The sequence below is a fragment of the Mesoplodon mirus genome (genome assembly GCF_964341445.2).
Source record: "Mesoplodon mirus genome assembly, chromosome: 6".
Taxonomy (NCBI): domain Eukaryota; kingdom Metazoa; phylum Chordata; class Mammalia; order Artiodactyla; family Ziphiidae; genus Mesoplodon; species Mesoplodon mirus.
In genome coordinates, this window is record NC_138982.1 from 40,029,160 (window position 1) to 40,047,919 (window position 18,760).

Below are 18,760 nucleotides of genomic sequence, written 5' to 3' on the forward strand. Positions count from 1 at the left end.
TTCAGTAGAAATACAAAGCCAGAATATTTTAGAATCCTCATGTTAGTTCCTGGCCAGTTACATGACTTTGGATAAATTATTTAATCTTACTGTTCCTTTGTTCTGATGCACATAATTCAATAAAAACAAATATTTTCTGAACACCTTATATGTGTGAGGCATTGTGCTAAGGGCTAGAGAAACAAAGATTAATGTTATCACTGCCATTAATGAGAAGTATACTTTGTTTTGGTAGGTATTACGAAGAAAAAGAGAAAGAAAGGAAAGGATAGAAGGGAAGAAAGTAATTAAGGGAGAGAGGGAGGCAGGTAAGAAAGGAGGACAGAGAGGGGACGCTGGTCAACACAGAAAATTTAGAGCAAAGTTCCTTAAACCACTAGGTGGCAGAGTAGAACTTAGAGAAGGAAAGGGCGGTAATATCCATACATGTGCAACTTTTCATGTCAAAACAAGACAAACTGTAAAAAAAAAATGGGAAATTTTTAATACTCCAAACTTTGTATTATTTTACTTATATAACAGATTTTTGCAGACATTTGGCACTGATAAAGATAGAACAAAATCTCTCCTCTTTTTTGGTTGTTGTTTCCTAAAGGTGTGCTCAACATTTGCATTAAAGCATGGAACCAGATGAGGTTAAGACCTGCCAAATATACAGCCATGTTGTAGGATGCTTCGTGTAATTATATATGCAATATGGAAAGCATAAATATTTTGAAGTTTGGAAAGTTATGGTCGGTTTGGGTATAATGGGTTCTGTCATATAACAATGAGGACAAGTGTTCAAATTTCTCACCCTGACCCAAGCAGTAGGTATCTCCATGGGTAGTCAGTGTCTGGAAGAGGTCAGCATCGGATGTAAATTTGTGTATATATTGAGGGCTATGCTATGGGCTCTACAGAGACAATCTCAGCTTTCAGGATGAGTTTGCATGGTAGCTATCATCTACATATTTTAGAGTTAGATTAGGTTAGAGCAGGTAAGTGATCTAAGTTCACACAGTTGGTTAGTGGTAGAGCCAGTGCTCAAACTCAACTGGACTTCAAAACCAGTGCTCTTAACTACTATACTATGCTCTGCTACATAGGTGTGTATTTTTATCATTAGCATTATCTGCATTCAAGATTATACAAACACACACACACATACACACAAGCACACATACTCCTTATACTTTCAAATGGTACATGGCATATATTTTTATACTTTCATACATTTTTATACGCATATGATAAATATGAGCATAACAAATAAAGTGGCATTTTTCTTGTTTTTCTTTTTGGACCATTTGTTTACAAATATTAGAAATCAAGTAAGTGTTTTCCTTTCATTATTCATGGATATTTATAACATTCACCTTTAAAAAGTAACATAAGACTTGGTAGGAACAGTTGAGACAAAGCAATCTGACTCCAGGATTAAGAAAGTTAACTAAAGAAGTAACAGGCTCAAGAAAACAGGATTGGTAATCAGGGTGGCAGGCTCTATTTTTTACTCTTTTTAATACCCTCATTAGGTGACTGGAAACTGGAGAAACACAAGCCAACTGGTACTGTCAAAAAAACTCTATGTTTATTGCCTTACCATCAACTCATCATCAAGGAAAGGGATGCTAAAGAGTGAAACAAAGTATAGGACACCAACGAATTCTCTAGGTTCCCCCTATAAGGATAAACAAATCAATCTAGAATGCCCTCAGTTCTCTTGATGTGCTGTTTTGTTCAATATTTGGTTACACGGAGAACAAATCTTGGCTTACTGCTTCCAGGGGTCCTACCAAATTATTTGTTGCACTAGAGACAGTTACTTCAGTTAAGGGTATTCATATCCAAAGTTGGAAAAATCCTGTTAACTAATAGTTTGTTTTACAGTTTTTGATGTATTAGGATTACTTGTTTCCAACTGCTCTTATGAAATGATTTGTATCTTTAAGCTAGTGATAAAGCCAAATATGCTTCAGAATCCACTCAAAATTCATTTCTTCAAGAAGCCCGCCTAGACACCTAGACTAGTTTACGTGTCTCCGTATGTTCTGCTAACAACCTGTATTTTTCATCCTTAGCATTTAACACAATCATAATAGTTATTTGTATAATTATCTGTTTAGATTATAAATTTCATAAGAGCAGGAAACAACTTTTTTTGACTGTTGCTTACTTTAGTTCTGGACAATTTACTAGGGTGCTCAATAAATACTTGATAAATGAGTAAAGGGAGACAAATATATTTCATATTCATAAGAATACTGTAGGAACTAAATGAGATTTATAAAATCCTTAAGTTTTTCTAAGGGAAAAATGCAAAACTAAATTACCAAGTAGTATTATTAATATACAATCCTATAGTTAAAACAATTTGGAACTTGGGTTGAAACATTTTCCAATTACAAAGAATTGGAATTAACTCAGATTGCCAACTGGTTCTCTATTTTTTTAGACTAGAAATCTTATAATAGACAATGAAAATGACTTTTAACCATGACTGTTACACTGAAGTAAACATCTTGAACTAGTAAGCTCCATGTTTCTCAATCCTTGAAACCATCTCTTTCTGTACAAATGGATAACTCAACTTCCACCATGATTAAATGTGAAAGAGGAAACCACAGACTCTAACCAGAAAGCATACATTCTGATATTAATTGTGTAAGATACCTATAATAATAATATAATATAATAATAATATAATAATAATAATAATTATATATAATTATATAATTATATAACTAATATAATAATAATAATATAATAATAATAGGCTTTAAGTTTTAACTATGAAAATATAGGTTTCATAAAATCCTTATTCATTTTTGTTTTGCCATATATATAGTCTTTCTGCAAAAGCTATTTAAAGACAAACATTCCTCTTAATTCAAAAAAGACTTCAGTTCTACTAGTCATAGGCCACTTCTCACTCATTTACAATAGCCATTTTTAGCACAGGATCATTTGATTATTCATAATCAAATACATCAAAAATTTTAAAGAGTACCTATTACAGTCCAGAAACTTGTTTTCAACTTTAATAAATCCTTTAAATAGACATTCCAGACTGTTCTATCATATGCTGTCAAAGTTATTGGTGTTCTAAAAAGCCCAAGGACTTCGAAGACTGCAAAATTACTAACTCTAAAGATGATTTTAATTCCCTTCATTAAAAAAAAGCATAATAGGCCACACCTATTTACCTACTGAGAACAGTTTAGTTACTTCTTATTTTACTTGGCTGTTGCAGGGATGTAAATAAAGCTGAAGTATGTAGTTCTAAAATTTGCTTTAAAAGGCATTTGGTATGTGCATAACTAAAAGCTGGAAGAGGAACTAATTTTATACAATTAGACAAACTACACTACTGTTGCCCTAAAAGCTTTACAACCTGATATAATTTTCTGAAATGTATTTATCTTCTGAAAGCCCATGGATTTAAAGGTAGAGTATGGCATTTTAAGGACACTATATTCTCTTTAAGGAAACAAGTCTAGTAGTTTAAGTGTGAGCAATGAGTGGCAACAACAGTGTATATTTTTCAGTGTGATAAAACTTTTGTTTTAATAATTAATGAATATATTATTAATAATCAGGACCAAAATACAAAGTTTCAATAATTTAGAGTTTTCAAAATATTAGATTTAGTGTTACTTTTGTCTTTTTCTATTTAATGTTCTCTTTTCCTCTTCCAATCAATTTCCCTTTGAAAAGCAACAGAAAGAAATAAAGAAAAAATAAAGGTTGCTTCCCCGGAGACTTAAATGTTGAGAATCTGCAGTGGAAAAACAGCAGACACTCCATAACCATGACCCAAGACTGCTTGAGAGAAGTCAGAAAGTATACATAGCATAGCAACAGCTATTTGATCTAGTGGGATTTAGAAAAATCTGCAATGACTCAATGAGTATTTGCCTAGGACGTTGAGACTCACACAGAAATGAATTAAGGTGTATGTAAATGTCACGCACACACTAATGTGACCATGAAACTCAGAAAAAATTTAAAACCTGAGATTTTACTTAGGAAAATGGTTAATCTCATCCCTTCCTAGCTGAGGGCAGTCAATTCAGGGACTCCAGAGACAAGAACTTGGTCCTAACCAAAAGTACATCTTTCCTTCTATACCCCAGCTTCTGTAAAATTCTCCGTCTTCCTGATTTGACTTGTTCAACCCAATTTAAAACTGAAAACAAAGCTTGAAAATAACTCTGCAAGACTTAATACCACCCTACAACAGCAGATTTCTGGATCTCCTTTCCAAGGAACAAACACTCTTTTCAGGCAGCCAACATCTCCTTACTCACCCCAAGATCAAGTTCCTCACTCCCCTTTTCAGGTGTCATCTTACCGTGCTGGCCTGTCATTCTTAGAATGGTGAGGTTCATCACTCTCTTTTGACTTTGAGTGTGCTGATTTAGCTGTCTTGGGCTATGGGGAAAAAAAAGAAAAGAAAAACACACACACATACAGAAAACAGCAAACAAACAGAGAAAGATTAGATTTATTAATTATATAAATGATGTGAAACTCTCCTTTAGTAATTTCAGGTGACTTACATCCAGTTGAGCAACTTAAAATATTTTTAAATACAGACACTCAGAGACAAAAAAAATATAATCATGAAAGTGTGTTGCAGGTTTTCAGTACAGCCAGATGAGTGGGCTAAACACACACAAACACGATCCCCCATAGAGATGCGCTTGGCCACCCATTCTTAACAAAACAGCTGCACAGCAGCTGATGAGAACTGTAACTGATCAGGACCCTATCACGCCTTCCAGGGACAGACCCCCTCCCCCATATTCTCTGCCTTAGCTCCTCTTTGAAGTACCTAGGTAATAGTATCTGTTGCACATTTCCTGAGTGGTTTTACAGATGTGAAAACCCCCTACAAATGGAAGATGTTAACTACTTGATGACCATGAGCACACAGCCCCCAAGCCTTCTAAAAATGCTTTCCTGAAACCCACTGGGGAGTTCGGGCTTCTTGAGTACTAGCAGTCCCAGACTACTAGTATGGAGCCTTACAGTAAACGCTGCACTTTCCTTCCCCACAACCCTATGTCAGTAGAGTGGCTTTACTGCACATGGGTGAGCGGACTCAAGTTTGGTTCAGTAGCAGAACCGGCGGACTTCCAGAGTCTGTGGAATCTAGTTTCATGCTCTTAAGCTTATTTCTGAACATCTGACTTAGGGATGCTAATTTTCAAGCTCAGAAACTAAGGCATATTCATGCCAACTTTTCCAGGAGAGAAACAATTCCAGCACCAGTTACAGAATCTAGAAATGACAGAAGTCCTGATATTGCTAGAAATGTGGTCTACCCCCTCTTCCTTTCCTGCTTTGCAATCTTTAAAAATACCTACTCGCTCACAGTTAACAAAGAACCTGAGTAACTCCTGGTCAACTACTTATGGTTTAATTTACATAACAGAAGCATTTGGGAACCCTTCTACCAAAATGAAGTATGTCTGTTAAGAAAAATCCTGAATTACTAAGAGAGTACAGGAGGGAGATAAATTAAATAATTAACATGCAAATAATATTTTCATCTGCTTTCAGACTCACAACTAGGTAACTGAGCAACAGGCAATAGTAGAGTGGTACTGTTATCATGCTTTCTCTGTCTTTGTTTTCCTCAAAACATGCTGAGACTGTGACAGGATCAGAGACACAAGGGAGAATTTTGTTTGAGACAGGGAGGGAAGGGGGGGAGGGGAAGAACAGCTCTAAACATCAACCATATCATGGACACACACCCTGGCTCCATTCTTTCAGCATAGTAGAAACTCCCTCCCTAAAAGCCTTTACTATATGAATTCTCACCCCTACTCCTTTGTTGCTTTTCCATTTTGCATTTTTCAGCCAGCTTGACCTTGTATTTGTTAGCTGTCTATAGTTTGTCTTCCTCTCTACATTACACATTATTCTGGGGAAAATCTGTCTTTGTCTTTTCCTGTAAGTCCAGAGTGGTCCTTTGCACACAGTAGCTAATGAGTAAGATCTGTTCAACTAAACTTGCAATCACCATATACAACAATTAGATTACAGGAGAATGAACAGCAGTTGCTGACTATTTTGTCTACTCTTTCTGATTAACGAGGGGATGCTTACAGTTAAAGCTCATGCTAGAGGGTTTCATATGCAATGATTGCTGGTGATAAGAATGGCCATGGGTCAAGTGGTGTCAGAGGAAACAGAGACACCTGTCTGCCATGGGTCAAGTGGTGTCAGAGGAAACAGAGACACCTGCACATGATCAAGGAGGAAGGGCAGTATGCGCAAACAGGGAAAGTTGAGAGAAGAAGAGAAGGGCACTGTGGAAATTTAAGAGCAAGTGAAAACACTACATTCTCCTGTAAGGCAAGCATAGGAAAACTAAGATTGCTCATGGCCAGAGGCACCTACCTGCATCTCAGTTGGTCTTAAAATGAAGGAAATGAATTTTCCAACCTTAGCAGTAACTTTTTACATAGTTACTTTGAAGAATTCAATATGATTTTTCATGGTGAATCAACTTTTACAAATCTGATTCACATATGCAATACAGATAATTTGTATACCCTAAATATATTTGTGAGCTTACCCTAAAAGAGGACTCCCCATTTCAGTTCTAATTGTATTTCTAATTAAAAACAAACAGACAGACCCTACCTTCCACTCGGGGTCATGCTTTCTTTTGTCCAAAGATGATTTCTCCCATTCCCTGGCTTTCTTGTAAGCTTTCTTTTCTTCAGCCATTAGAAGTCTAGCGATTTCCTAAACAAAATCCAGTCAATATCATTGACTGCAAAGTTGCAGGTAGAAAATTGGGATAAATTGGGATAAAAACTGGGATATTTCCAAAGAATATCAGCTAAACAAATTAACACGAACTCACCTCATCCTGAGCTACCTGAGCTGCTCTCATGTCCACCTGGGTAGCCTACGGTATAGAAAATACAAAAAAAAGTATAATTTAATGGGAATCTGTGTTGTCCATTAAAAAAAAATCTTACATAAAAATAAATTGGTATTTGAAACTAGTGGTGATTAACACTCCTGAAGATGATAATCAGTTGGTATACTTTTGTTAGCCAGAGCAGGGTCTATTTTTATCAAATTCTACAGCGGATTCTTAGAGAAATATCAGAACTCAATAAAGGAGAGACAGGGATATGGAATTCTGTTGCTAATGCTTACTCAGTGAGTACAACTGGACACATTATTCCTATTGTCTTGATTTTTCCACCCATAAAAAAGGTATCAGTTTCTTGACAGAGAGAGGACTATAATGCGTATTATATAATGTCAAGATTGATTCAATTCACAAAAAAAACACTGATTTACCTAAAATTCCGTATTAAAGTTTGCTCACCAAAATTTCTTCTTCTTGCAGTTTTCTGGCAATTTCAGCATCATACCATTCCTGATTCCTGTTGGTCACTCGTGATGGAGTAGAGACCGCTTCCTTCATCACTCTGGGCTTCATTCCTAGAAAAAACTCAGTGCAGTAAGGCTACTGAGTGTGTTTTCTGAAAAGTTGCAAAATTTATGATAAAGTAATTTTTCTTCAGTATCTAACAGTGACAGTACTGCCTCCACTCTAAAATTCAATGTAGGGTGTGCTGGAAATAATTGTTTCCCCTAGGCATGCAAGAGGTGATACAGGTAGTCCACATATGTAAAACAAAGTTACCCACCCAAACCTGCTTGGTAAAAACTGCCCTCTCACATAGTTTCTCCAGCAGAGAATCATACAAGGAACTATAAGTGAGGCTTTTGCAAAACAGGAAGTGAAAAAAGATTAAGTCCCTGAAATAAAAAGAATTTAGAGAAAAGCAAGCTATTTGGAGTTTTAAAGAGACTAAACTGTCAAGGCTGGAGGAGATGAGAGGCTTTCCATCTTTTTACCTTGGCCCTGCACACCTTACTTCAGAGGCAACAGAAACAGCGTCACCTGGGAGTTATGTGACAGTCCTTATTAACCAATCAGTGGCCCTGCCAAGTGGCTTCTGCTCTTATGGCCTCCAAACCCACTTGCTTTAGAGCTTTCCTATAGCTCTTATCAGCTTAATGTTGATAAATTATAGGGAAGATGTAACATAAGTGAAATGCCAGAGAGCACAGTGACCTTAGAGTTCTATTGTTCTGAGGAGAAAGGAACACAGGGACCGGTAGGTAGGGAATTTTGGCTTTTTACTTTGAAATTTTATAAGCAGCATATATTCCTTTTATAATTTTCAATTAAGTGGTAAATGCTAATGGTTATTCTAAAATTGTGGGTATTTCCTTCTTTGTATCCTTTATAAATTACAATTATTCAAAAATGTGACTGATTTACATTCAAAAATAATAAAAAAATTTAATGCAGTGAATAAAATTAACCATCTGGAATAGTGACTTTCAGTAAATGGATTACTAAAGGGAGAAAGAAAATTTACTCCTAGTTGCCTATTTCTTTACATTAGAGGTTCTCAATCATGTCTATATATTAGAATCACTTGGAGTACTTTATATACACATGAAAATTTTTGATCCAAACCCCTGAGATTCTAATATAAGTAGCCTGGGTGAGATCTGGCCTTTGTTAGTTTATTTTAAAACTTACCAGTTGATTCTTAATTGCAATTACCATTAGAACTACTAGTTTGGTGTATTATGTCCATCACATTAACTGTACATGAAAATAATTTTTATCAAAATGCCTCAGCACATGATTCACTTTAAACAAAAGAGGAAAAAGGAAAGAAAAAAATACAACTAAATTCTGAGCAAATGAAGAGTTTAAATTATCTGGTGAAGCCTCTTTTTGAATTTTAAACCTAGCTTTGTGGTAAATCCAAAAGCCACAGACTCATCTGCCTTTCCCCAAATAAAGACTATTAAACCTGGCTTTCTTACCTTCAGGTCTATTAGCACATGATTACCCAGAATACAGAATCTACTTCAACTTCACATTATCTCTAGAGCTACTGAATCTTATGTTAAGCTGGGCTGGTTTTAACACAGATTTCTGAGTGGTCTGGGACAGTCAGGAAACAGTGGTATACTCACTCCCAAGAGTAGATAAAACTCCTTGAGTTATGATTAGCTTAGTCATAACTAGAAGGGAAGATTTCAGGGAAAAATAAGTAAAATTAGATAGGGAAGTTGGCATTGGGAAAAGTCAGTGGACAAGACAGGCTGCTATACCATATGCCCTTCTACAGAAATGGCACTTCCATGAGCAACCCAAAGCCTAGCTGAGGACGACAGGGGAGATCACACATATGCCCTGCTCTTTCAATTTTGCCATCTGGGGAAAGAATTACAATGGAAATGTGCTCAGATTTCGAGAACTAAACTTTCTCCACTACTACGCCTCCTACTCTACACCACAAAATTAACTGAGAAAATATTTTGTTTTAATAACAATCAAAGATTCTTGGAAGGCATTCAAATGAAATAGTCAAACAAAGAGTCATATTTGGTTTGAAAGGCGTTAGTTAAGACTGTGACCCCTTGGCAGTTAAAAAGAGAATTATACATGAGAATTCCCTGGCGGTCCACTGGTTAGGACTCCGCACTTTCACTGCCAAGGGCTCGGGTTCAATCCCTGGTCAGGGAACTAAGATCCCTCAAGCCACGTGGCATGGCCAAGAAAAAAAAAAAAAGAGAGAGAGAGATAATGACATATAGATCAGTGGAACAAAACAGAGAGCCCAGAAATAAGCCCATGCATATATGTTCAATTAATTTATGGCAAAGAAGACAAGAATACACAATGGAGAAAGGACAGTCTCTTCAGTAAATAGTGCTGGGAAAACTGGACAGCTACATGCAAAAGAGTGAAATTTGACCACCAACCTATACCATACACAAAAATTAATTCAAAATGGTTTGAAGACTTGAATATAAGACCCAAAACAACAAAACTCCTGGAAGAAAATATAGGCAGTAAGCTTCTTGACACTGGTTTTGGAGATGATTTTTTGGATTTGACACCAAAAGCAAACTCAACAAAAACAAAAATAAGCAAGTGGGACTACAACAAACTAAAAAACTTCTTCACAGCAAAGAACCCATCAACAAAATAAAAAGGCAACCTACAGAATGGGAGAAAATATTCACTAATTATATATCTGATAAGGAGCTAACATCCAAAATATATAAAGAACTCATACAACTCAACAGCAAAAACACAATCTGATTAAAAAAATGTGCAGAGGATCTGAATAGACATTTTTCCAAAAAAGACATACAGATGGCCAACACATACAAAAAGGTGCTGAACATCACTAATCATCATGGAAATGCAAATCAAAACCACAGTGAGGTAACACACCTCACACCGGTTAGAATAACTATTATCAAAAAGACAAGAAATAAAAAGTGTTGGCAAGGATGTGAAGAAAAGGAAACCCCTGTGCACTGTTGGTGGGAATGTAAATTGGTACAGCCACTATGAAAAACAGTACAAAAGTCCCTCAAAAATTTTAAAAAAGTTAGAACTACCATACAATCCAGTAATTTCACTTCTGGGAATTTATCTGAAGGAAATGAAAACAAAAACTCAAAAAGATATATGCACCCTGTGCTTACTGCATTATTTTTATTTACAATAGCCAAGACATGGAAACAGCCTAAGTGTCCATTGATGGATTAATGGATAAAGAAAATGTTAGATACACACACACACACACACACACACACACACAGAGGAATATTATTCAGCCATAAAAAATAATTAAATCTTGCCATTTATGATAACAGGGATGGACCCTGAGGGCATCATGGTAGCTGAAATAAGTCAGAAAGAGAAAGGCAAATACTGTACGATTTCACTTACATGTGGAATCTAAAACAAAACAAAAATTCCTGAGCTCAGAGATACAAAGAATATATTTGTGGTTGCCAGAGTGGGGGTTGGTGGGGTGGGCAAAATGTGTGATGACAGTCATAAGATACAAACTTCCAGTTATAAAATAAATAAGTCATGGGGATGCAATCAATGTACAGCATGGAGACTATAAGTACTGCATTGCATATCTGAAAGTTGCTAAGAGAATAGATCCCCAAAGTTCTCATCACAAGAAAAAAAATGTGTAATTATGTATGGTGACGGATGTTAACTAGACTTATTGTGGTGATCATTTTGCAATATATACAAATATACACTTGGAAGTAATATATTATATGTCAACTATACCCCAATAAAAACAAACAGTTATATTTTGAGGTAATATCTCTCTAGGTCAAATATTTAGAGGGAAAAAGAAGAGTTTATTTGAACTCTTGATATATGTTTGGAACTTGCACGTCTCGTAAGTAGAAAATTTCTACCGCCTGGAATACTAGATTTCTGGACCAACAGGACTGCCCATTAAATGCAGTATACTCTGTACCAAATGTGAAAAGAGCTTTTGTAAGTATGTAATGAGGAACTTCAGATAGTAAACTGTAAGGCTGTCATTACAGAAAACAGAGATGTTCTAAAATGTTATTAAACATAGTTAATTCAAAGAAATTACCAAGATGGCTGCCTTCTTTTTGGAAACCCAAACATAATTTGAAAACTAGCTTTCAAAAAACCAGGTGAACCATACTTTCAAGAGTTACACGTTCACTTCTTAATCAAGTTCTTGCTCATCTTTTTCCATTCATCATTCTCCAGTCTGAGGACACAAGAACCTCCCTCAATAAACACAAACAAAGCTTACCTTTCGAAAAATTCTGATAAAATAAAACTGTTAAAAGTACTGGTACTCAAGATAAACTTATCCCAAACTATGGAATAAGGTAATCTGATGACACATGGATCCTGATATCATTCAAGAGTATTTTGTATTAAGCCATTCTGACACTTGGGGAATATCATAGTAGCATGGTGTTTAATGGCTCTGAGAGGTTGGAAGTTGACCAGCAGAAAATTAATAAGCTGTTGTAATTTGATAGCTCAATAGAGATGTTTATCCTCAAAGGTGGTATGGATTTACTGCCCTTTAGAAAATTAACCAATCTTATATTTAATTTAGCAATTTTATTCTGTGTTCCATTTTCAACTGATTATAAAACCATGTCCTGGGCTTCCCTGGCAGCACAGTGGTTGAGAGTCCGCCTGCCGATGCAGGGGACGCAGGTTCGTGCCCCGGTCCGGAAAGATCCCATGCGCCGTGGAGTGGCTGGGCCCGTGAGCCATGGCTGCTGACTGAGCATCCGGAGCCTGTGCTCCGCAATGGGAGAGGCCACAACAGTGAGAGGCCCGCATACCGCAAAAAACAAAACAAAACAAACAAACAAAAAACAACATGTCCTGCAGATCAATGCTCTTAGAACTAGCTCTTTGTTGTCCTGCTAGTTTCTTTATTATTAAGTTAAATAAAACTTTGGCCTATGCTAACAACTTTAAGAACTGTGCTTTCACAACAGCCACCAATAATAGACACCTGTATCTAATAATTATACTTTAATGTATCTTCTGACCTATTCTGGGTAGGTGGGGGGGAAGGGCATCGCAAATTCAGATGCCTACAGGGCCCACGTAGGTAAAGTTTGCAAAGTAAGTTGAATATAAAATGACAGACGCTAGCAGCTATGTTGTAGCCATTTTAGTAGCTGCCTAGTCACACTGTTTTTAAACACTTATGCTATTAAAATAAAAGAAACAAAACATTTGCCTATAACTCCAGTACTAGGGCCTGTGAGTCAGTGTTTGTTTCATATTAGTTCCACCCTTTCTAAGCTTATTTAAGATACCCTCAAGTATACTGAAAGCCATAAAGATTTAACCAGCCCTCAGAGCACACTTAGAATGTTGGAGTCACAGAATCAGAAATGTAGAGGTCGATGTAATCACCATTCCTCCCCAGTATCTTTTGGACTCCAACATGTCTTTCTAAAACTGGATCCAGTGTAACTTATTCATAAAGCCTACTCCAGGTAGATTTTATCACTTCCTCCTCTACTGCCCCACAGCTCTTTGTTAAAAGTATATCAAATTTACAATTGTTTGTCTACATATCCATCTTTTTGGCTTGACTCATGAAACTTCTGAGGCTCAGATCCAAGCATCTATCCCCAAACATAAAGCCTGAGGCAAGAATATTTGTGGCAGACACTCATTTGGCTTGCTGAACTGAATTTTCCTTTTTTTTTTTATCACCAAGTCCTTTAAAAACTTAAAGGACTAACATGATAGGAAGAGATAACATGAAAGGAGGAACCAAAAGGATCAACCTGAACCTGCAATCTAGAAACCACTTTCCAGACCAGAAGTAGAGGTTGGCTAGGCAACAGTAATGGAAGTAAGTAAGAACAGTCATCTCCTTGGTACTTTTTTCCTGATAATCCTCTCATCTCTGTAAAACTTCCATAAGAGCAAAACAGAACTAGGGAGATGAGTATGGTCTAATTAAAACACCAGACAGTGCAGTACTATGACTTGCAGTGGTACAGCCACACAGAAAACATCACAGTGGCAGTTTCCAGACAAGAATAGAGAGAACCATTACTATGTCAGTGACGGACTTCAGAGTTAGGCATCATGGATGCCAGAAATTTGAAGCTTAAGACTAATGTTCACCTCGTTCTTATATAAGTACCAAGAACTTACCTCATATTGGCACTTCAGAACACCAACTGTAGAGTGAGAGTTGAAGATGGTTAAAGCACAGGAAGGAACTCAAGGCAATAGTTTTCAAACTTTAAGTACATAAGAATCACCTCCTGGTCTAAAACAAACCCGAATTGCCATGTTGCACTCCAGAGATGATAACATATGTAAGACCCAGAAATCTGAACTTTTAGGAAATAGCCGAGCTGATTCTGATGAAAACAAACTTGGGGCTCACTATTTGAAAAACGCTATCTTAAGAGGTTGCCTATCCCATCTCTCACTTTACAGCTGGGAAAGATGAGGTCAAGAAAATCCAGTACTTCCCGCCCCGCAGGTCTTCTATTTAGGTGGTGTTACTAAACCTTCTGGGTTCACTGAATCAAAACCAGAAACTCAAGAGCATTGTGTTGGTATCAGAATCTCTGATATATGGTCTTGGCAAATTAAAAATTTGGGATGGGTACCCATATTTGGGATGGGTATCTGGGATGGGTACCTCCACTGCAATCTGGAGCTGGAAGAATGTTGTAAGGAATGAGTGTATTCTCTTAGAAGGCAGAGATTTGAGATTAAGTGAATACCTTTTTGTAATATTTGGCTCTAGGATTTATTTCCAAGCCAGGAGCACAAACCAGAGAGAAAGGAGGACAGGTTGTTTATGATGCTTATTAAATACATTTGTTTGTATGTATATACATGATACCAGAACTTCCAACGAGGCTGCCCTTTATTACCTGCATCATGGCGTTGGTGCCGCGTCTCACTCTCTGAGAAGGGAGGAGCCCTGGGCCTGTGCCTCCTGTCTCTCTGCTCACCTTGCCCATGGTCGCTTCTATATACAGCTTCCTTGCAGTGAAGCCCCGCTTCCTGTGAGGCCTTGGGAGAAAGTTGGTCTTGGTGTCTGGACTGTTTTTCCCAATTTCGAGTTCGATGGCTATGGTTAGCCTCCCAGTCTTCCGATTCAGTGCTCAGAAACACCTCACCACTGATCTTGGGGAGAGGAGGTCTTCGGAGCCTCTCATGACCAGATCGTTTCCTTTCAGGCTGCTCAGTGTTAATTTGGGGATCATCCCTCACTTTACCCAAGCTAGAGGATGAAAGAGGTTTCTCTGTTGAACAATGCTCTTCCAGTTCTTCCAAGTGCTCCTGTGGATGTTTCGATTTCTCCTTTCTCTGCTTCACAGTCTTTTCCTCACTTTGGAGTCTATAAGGCTTTGAGACTCCAGAACCCAACTCCCTTGCCCTCCGTGACCGTGGCTGGTCTGAGCGGAGGTGGAGGAATGTGAAAAATAGAAATGCAAGTTAACTTAATGAGTATGAACTCACTACAGGACAGAGACAGGGACCAAGTTCAACATATTTTAAAATGAAGAAGATTACTTTTTCAATTTAACAAACTGAAACGAAGGGATGGGCATTTGCTGGAATGGTCCATGCATACATGAAGGATTCTGGGTACATAGCCAGAAAGGTAAAAAACTAAAATGAAAGTAAGTGAAAAAAAGTAAATCTGAAAGAAGAGCTTGATCATGATTAGCGAAGAGTTAACACATACTTTAATATTTGCCAATAACAAAAATTCTAGTCATTAAATGTTTAATTCTATTTATAAAACCAATTTGGAACTAGTATATGGGGGAAAAGTGAGAGTTGAGGGAGTCTTATAAAACAGAAAAAGAACTAAGCTTTGTGATTCCAGTCAGAGACTTTCAAATATTCTTACTGGAAATAACAATAAATCTATGTCAGAATACTGCTAATTTCTACTTAGTCCACTAGAGTGATGAGCCACAGATTTTCGTATTCCTCTGTCCTTTCCCCATAGGTGGCCAAAGCCAACAATCCCAGCCATGTTACAGTTCAGTGTGGAAGAAGAGGGAGTAAAGGAGAATTTTAAGTGAGTAAATGACCATATTATCTTTGGATAACTCTGTTCCTAATCTTACTTGAAATTCTTCAGAGGAAAAAAATTAAAAGGAGATGCCATAACAGAATACATAAAAAGGAGTCACTTCCTAAATACATTTCAAAAAACTTTATGATATTGTTTTCTGGGTATAAAAATACAATATGTGCTAAATATACAAGTCCCTAAGTTTAACACAAACTGCAGAAACAGCACACAGATGGGTGCTTTTTTAGTCAGGTCTCATTTAAGAACAAGCAAACTGTGAAAACAAAGGAAGTAAATTAACAATGCACATTGCAAGAGCATATTTATTTTAACATTTTCTAAGACTTTTACTTTAATTGGGAAGTAACAAAAAGAAATCCTAATTCCGTGGAAAATTGCTAAGATAGCCAAGATTCCCTATTGGAATTAGTCACTCACTGAACTGCTTTTGAAACAGCTACCGTAATTGGGTGGGATGTAGAAAAAATAGATGACCATAAATTTCCTTAGTTATTATGGGTTTTGTTTGCTTGTTTTGGGTTTTTTGTTTTTGTTAAAGTGTGTTATTGTTATCTAATGAAGGAACAGAGATGGGGAGACGTGTTAAATGTATCTCTTATGCCATAAACTTCCACTAAAAACTCCAAATTGTTTCCTCTTGAGCTTTCCAGAAGAAAAGAACATTTGCCTCAGAGATGACATTTAAATTAAAATCTGTCTTCTAAAAAGTCTGTAGAGGTATTTATCTTCATAATTTATGGGAAAACTTATTTTTTACATAAGCAGAAGTGAAACAGGACAATTACTCTCTGTAATAAAATAAAGTATCTACTCTTTTAACCAAACTGTTACTTTAGGAGTATCTTGACAGCTGAGAAAGAATCAATTCACTACTGCTGTGAATTAACATAATACTGACCAGCTACATAAATGATGACCACAACTAGGAGACGATGGTTTAGTGTTAATATCTATGTTCCCACAGAAAACTGCAGGAGTGAAGCCTGCCTTTAAGCCCAAAAAGAGACAAGAAAGGTTTTGTTTTCAACATGGATTTGTCAAGTTATGACTGTTTTGTTTTTTATTTTTACTTCTTTCTAACAAGTTAACAAATATTAGTAGTTTTACTTTAGGGAAGTGTGTTGCAAGAATTAGAACAGAGCTGTCACTATGTTTTCACAGAGTTGACAGGAAAAAATATTTATTGTGATCCCCTGTGATATCTTTAAACCTGGGAAAGAAAAAAAAAAAAAAAAAAAAAGACAGGGGTGGAGGAATCTGTTTGAATCCTTTAAAACCCAGTTCAGTTAAGGATTGAGACTTTTATGTTTCTTGAGACCAAGTTATTTGGCAAATATAATTAACTTCCTTATAGCCAATATATACATACATATATATGTATATACGTATACATATATATATATACACCCACACGTTTGCATATATATATGCATATATATATGCTTGCATATATATATGCAAACATTTGATTTGTGTGCTTCCATGTTTGTCTTTCAAAATAAAATGATTTTTGTTTAAATAGACAAAATACTATGTAGTACACACATTACATTAATATATGTATAAATAATAGTACTTTAGAGTTTATAAGTCTTCAGAAAAATTACATCGTTTACTCTTCTCAACATCCATGTGAAGGATTTATTTTTAGAATCTCCATTTTAGAGATGAGAAAAAGGCTTAGAGTGATTACAGTAGATAACTTCCTTAACATTACAATTTTTCTAAGGAATGGATGAAACGTGAATCAAGGTCTAATGACTCCAAAGACCATGACTTAAAGTCTCTAATATGCTTTCAATACAGGTAAGTGGCTTTGAAAAAAAAACATGGATTCATAAATGAATAAGTTATACCATTTCAATCGATATAAATCTGACAGATATTTTGGATAATTTCAGATTTGTAGAAAATCTATAAATGATTATTCTTAAAAGATTAATTTATTAAAGTTTAAGTAAAATGAAAGCTAAAACAACCACTTCTGTAATGATTTGCTGTGATTATTATAAGACAGACAAAAATCATATTGCACGCAAAGAAGTACAATTAAAGACTGTCCCTTATGTGTTGGGAAAGGACCACTGCAAAGAACATAAGTCTGTTTCGTAAATATGAGCTGGACTGCAATATGGTTTCTGTGGAACTCAACTTAGTCTAACTCAAAGGCATATAAATGAAGATCACGTGTTCAGTGATATATCGTCTCCCAACAACAACACAACTGAAGAGAAATTCCAACAGTACTTTACAGGCACATGCTCAGAAGGTCATCGTTTTCTCTTACCAATCCCCCCAACTCCAAAAAAGTAGCATATATGCCATTCTCCATAACTTTACAAAAGCAATTAAATAGAGATTTGTAAAAATTTTAGGTGTCTCTGAAAATCCACTGAATTCTTAACATAGTCTAGAGAGATTAAACAGTATGTCAGCACTCTGGTCAAAACCACCAGGCTTGAGTCCCAATTCAAGTTAGTATAAGGTTTTAATAGAGAAATTCTAAAATTAGTACTTTAGTGTACTTAATTTACTTACTACCCTAATGTTTTACGCCAGACCACATTTCTAAGATTTTAATTAAAGCTGACGAGTAACTCTTTACCTTCTGACCTCTAGTAGAGAAAAATACGGCAATAATTTTTTCTTTTTAAATGATGTATCGCATTTGATTAGAAAAACCAGCATAAGGAAAATGGCTATCAACAAAGAGCTGAGCATTTTACATATGGAAGAACAACACACCAAGCAATAAGTAGAGAATCAACCTGCTTACTGACTGTGTTATAGAGTTGAGCTCTACTGATTAGGATAGATTTAGAACAATGTGACTGCAAGACTCAAACTATAATAATCATATCACCTACATATATGTATCTTTCATTCTACTCATCAAAGACAAATACTTACTTACCTTTTACAATGAAATTATAGAAAAGCAATTGACAATTAATTTTCAAGGGGCTTGGGGATTACTAACCTTAAAATCTTTACTCTCTAGAAGCTGCTTTTAGATTTTATTTAGCTGGTATCCTAAGTATAGTCTCCAAGCTGAACTACAATAAATACTGAAACTAAAAACTATAGGAAATGTCTTTCCTTTGACAGATCTTTAAAAAGGACTGAACAATATTTGTCAATACTCGTTTCCCAACACACTTTTAAGATAAAGAATCACCACCACCACAAGTGCCACCACCACACCATCATCACCACCACCACACTGCAAAAGCAAGCACTAGAGAAGGGATCTCTCTATCTCAGAAATTTTTCTATATGGT

At 36.1% G+C, this 18,760-nt stretch overlaps 1 protein-coding gene across 2 annotated transcripts in view; it reads right to left on the bottom strand.

The window, feature by feature from the left end:
• Positions 1-18,760, bottom strand: part of CCDC50 (coiled-coil domain containing 50) — a gene marked incomplete at its 5' end in the record, with an annotated part of 66,681 nt that overhangs the window by 8,338 nt on the left and 39,583 nt on the right. The window contains 5 exons of one of the 2 annotated variants that reach the window (XM_082624416.1): positions 4,337-4,416; positions 6,643-6,747; positions 6,869-6,913; positions 7,346-7,461; positions 14,299-14,826. In XM_082624416.1, coding sequence (XP_082480542.1) covers positions 4,337-4,416; positions 6,643-6,747; positions 6,869-6,913; positions 7,346-7,461; positions 14,299-14,826 — 874 coding nt within the window. The remainder of the gene's footprint in view (positions 1-4,336; positions 4,417-6,642; positions 6,748-6,868; positions 6,914-7,345; positions 7,462-14,298; positions 14,827-18,760) is intronic. The other variant, XM_082624417.1, reaches the window with a different exon arrangement.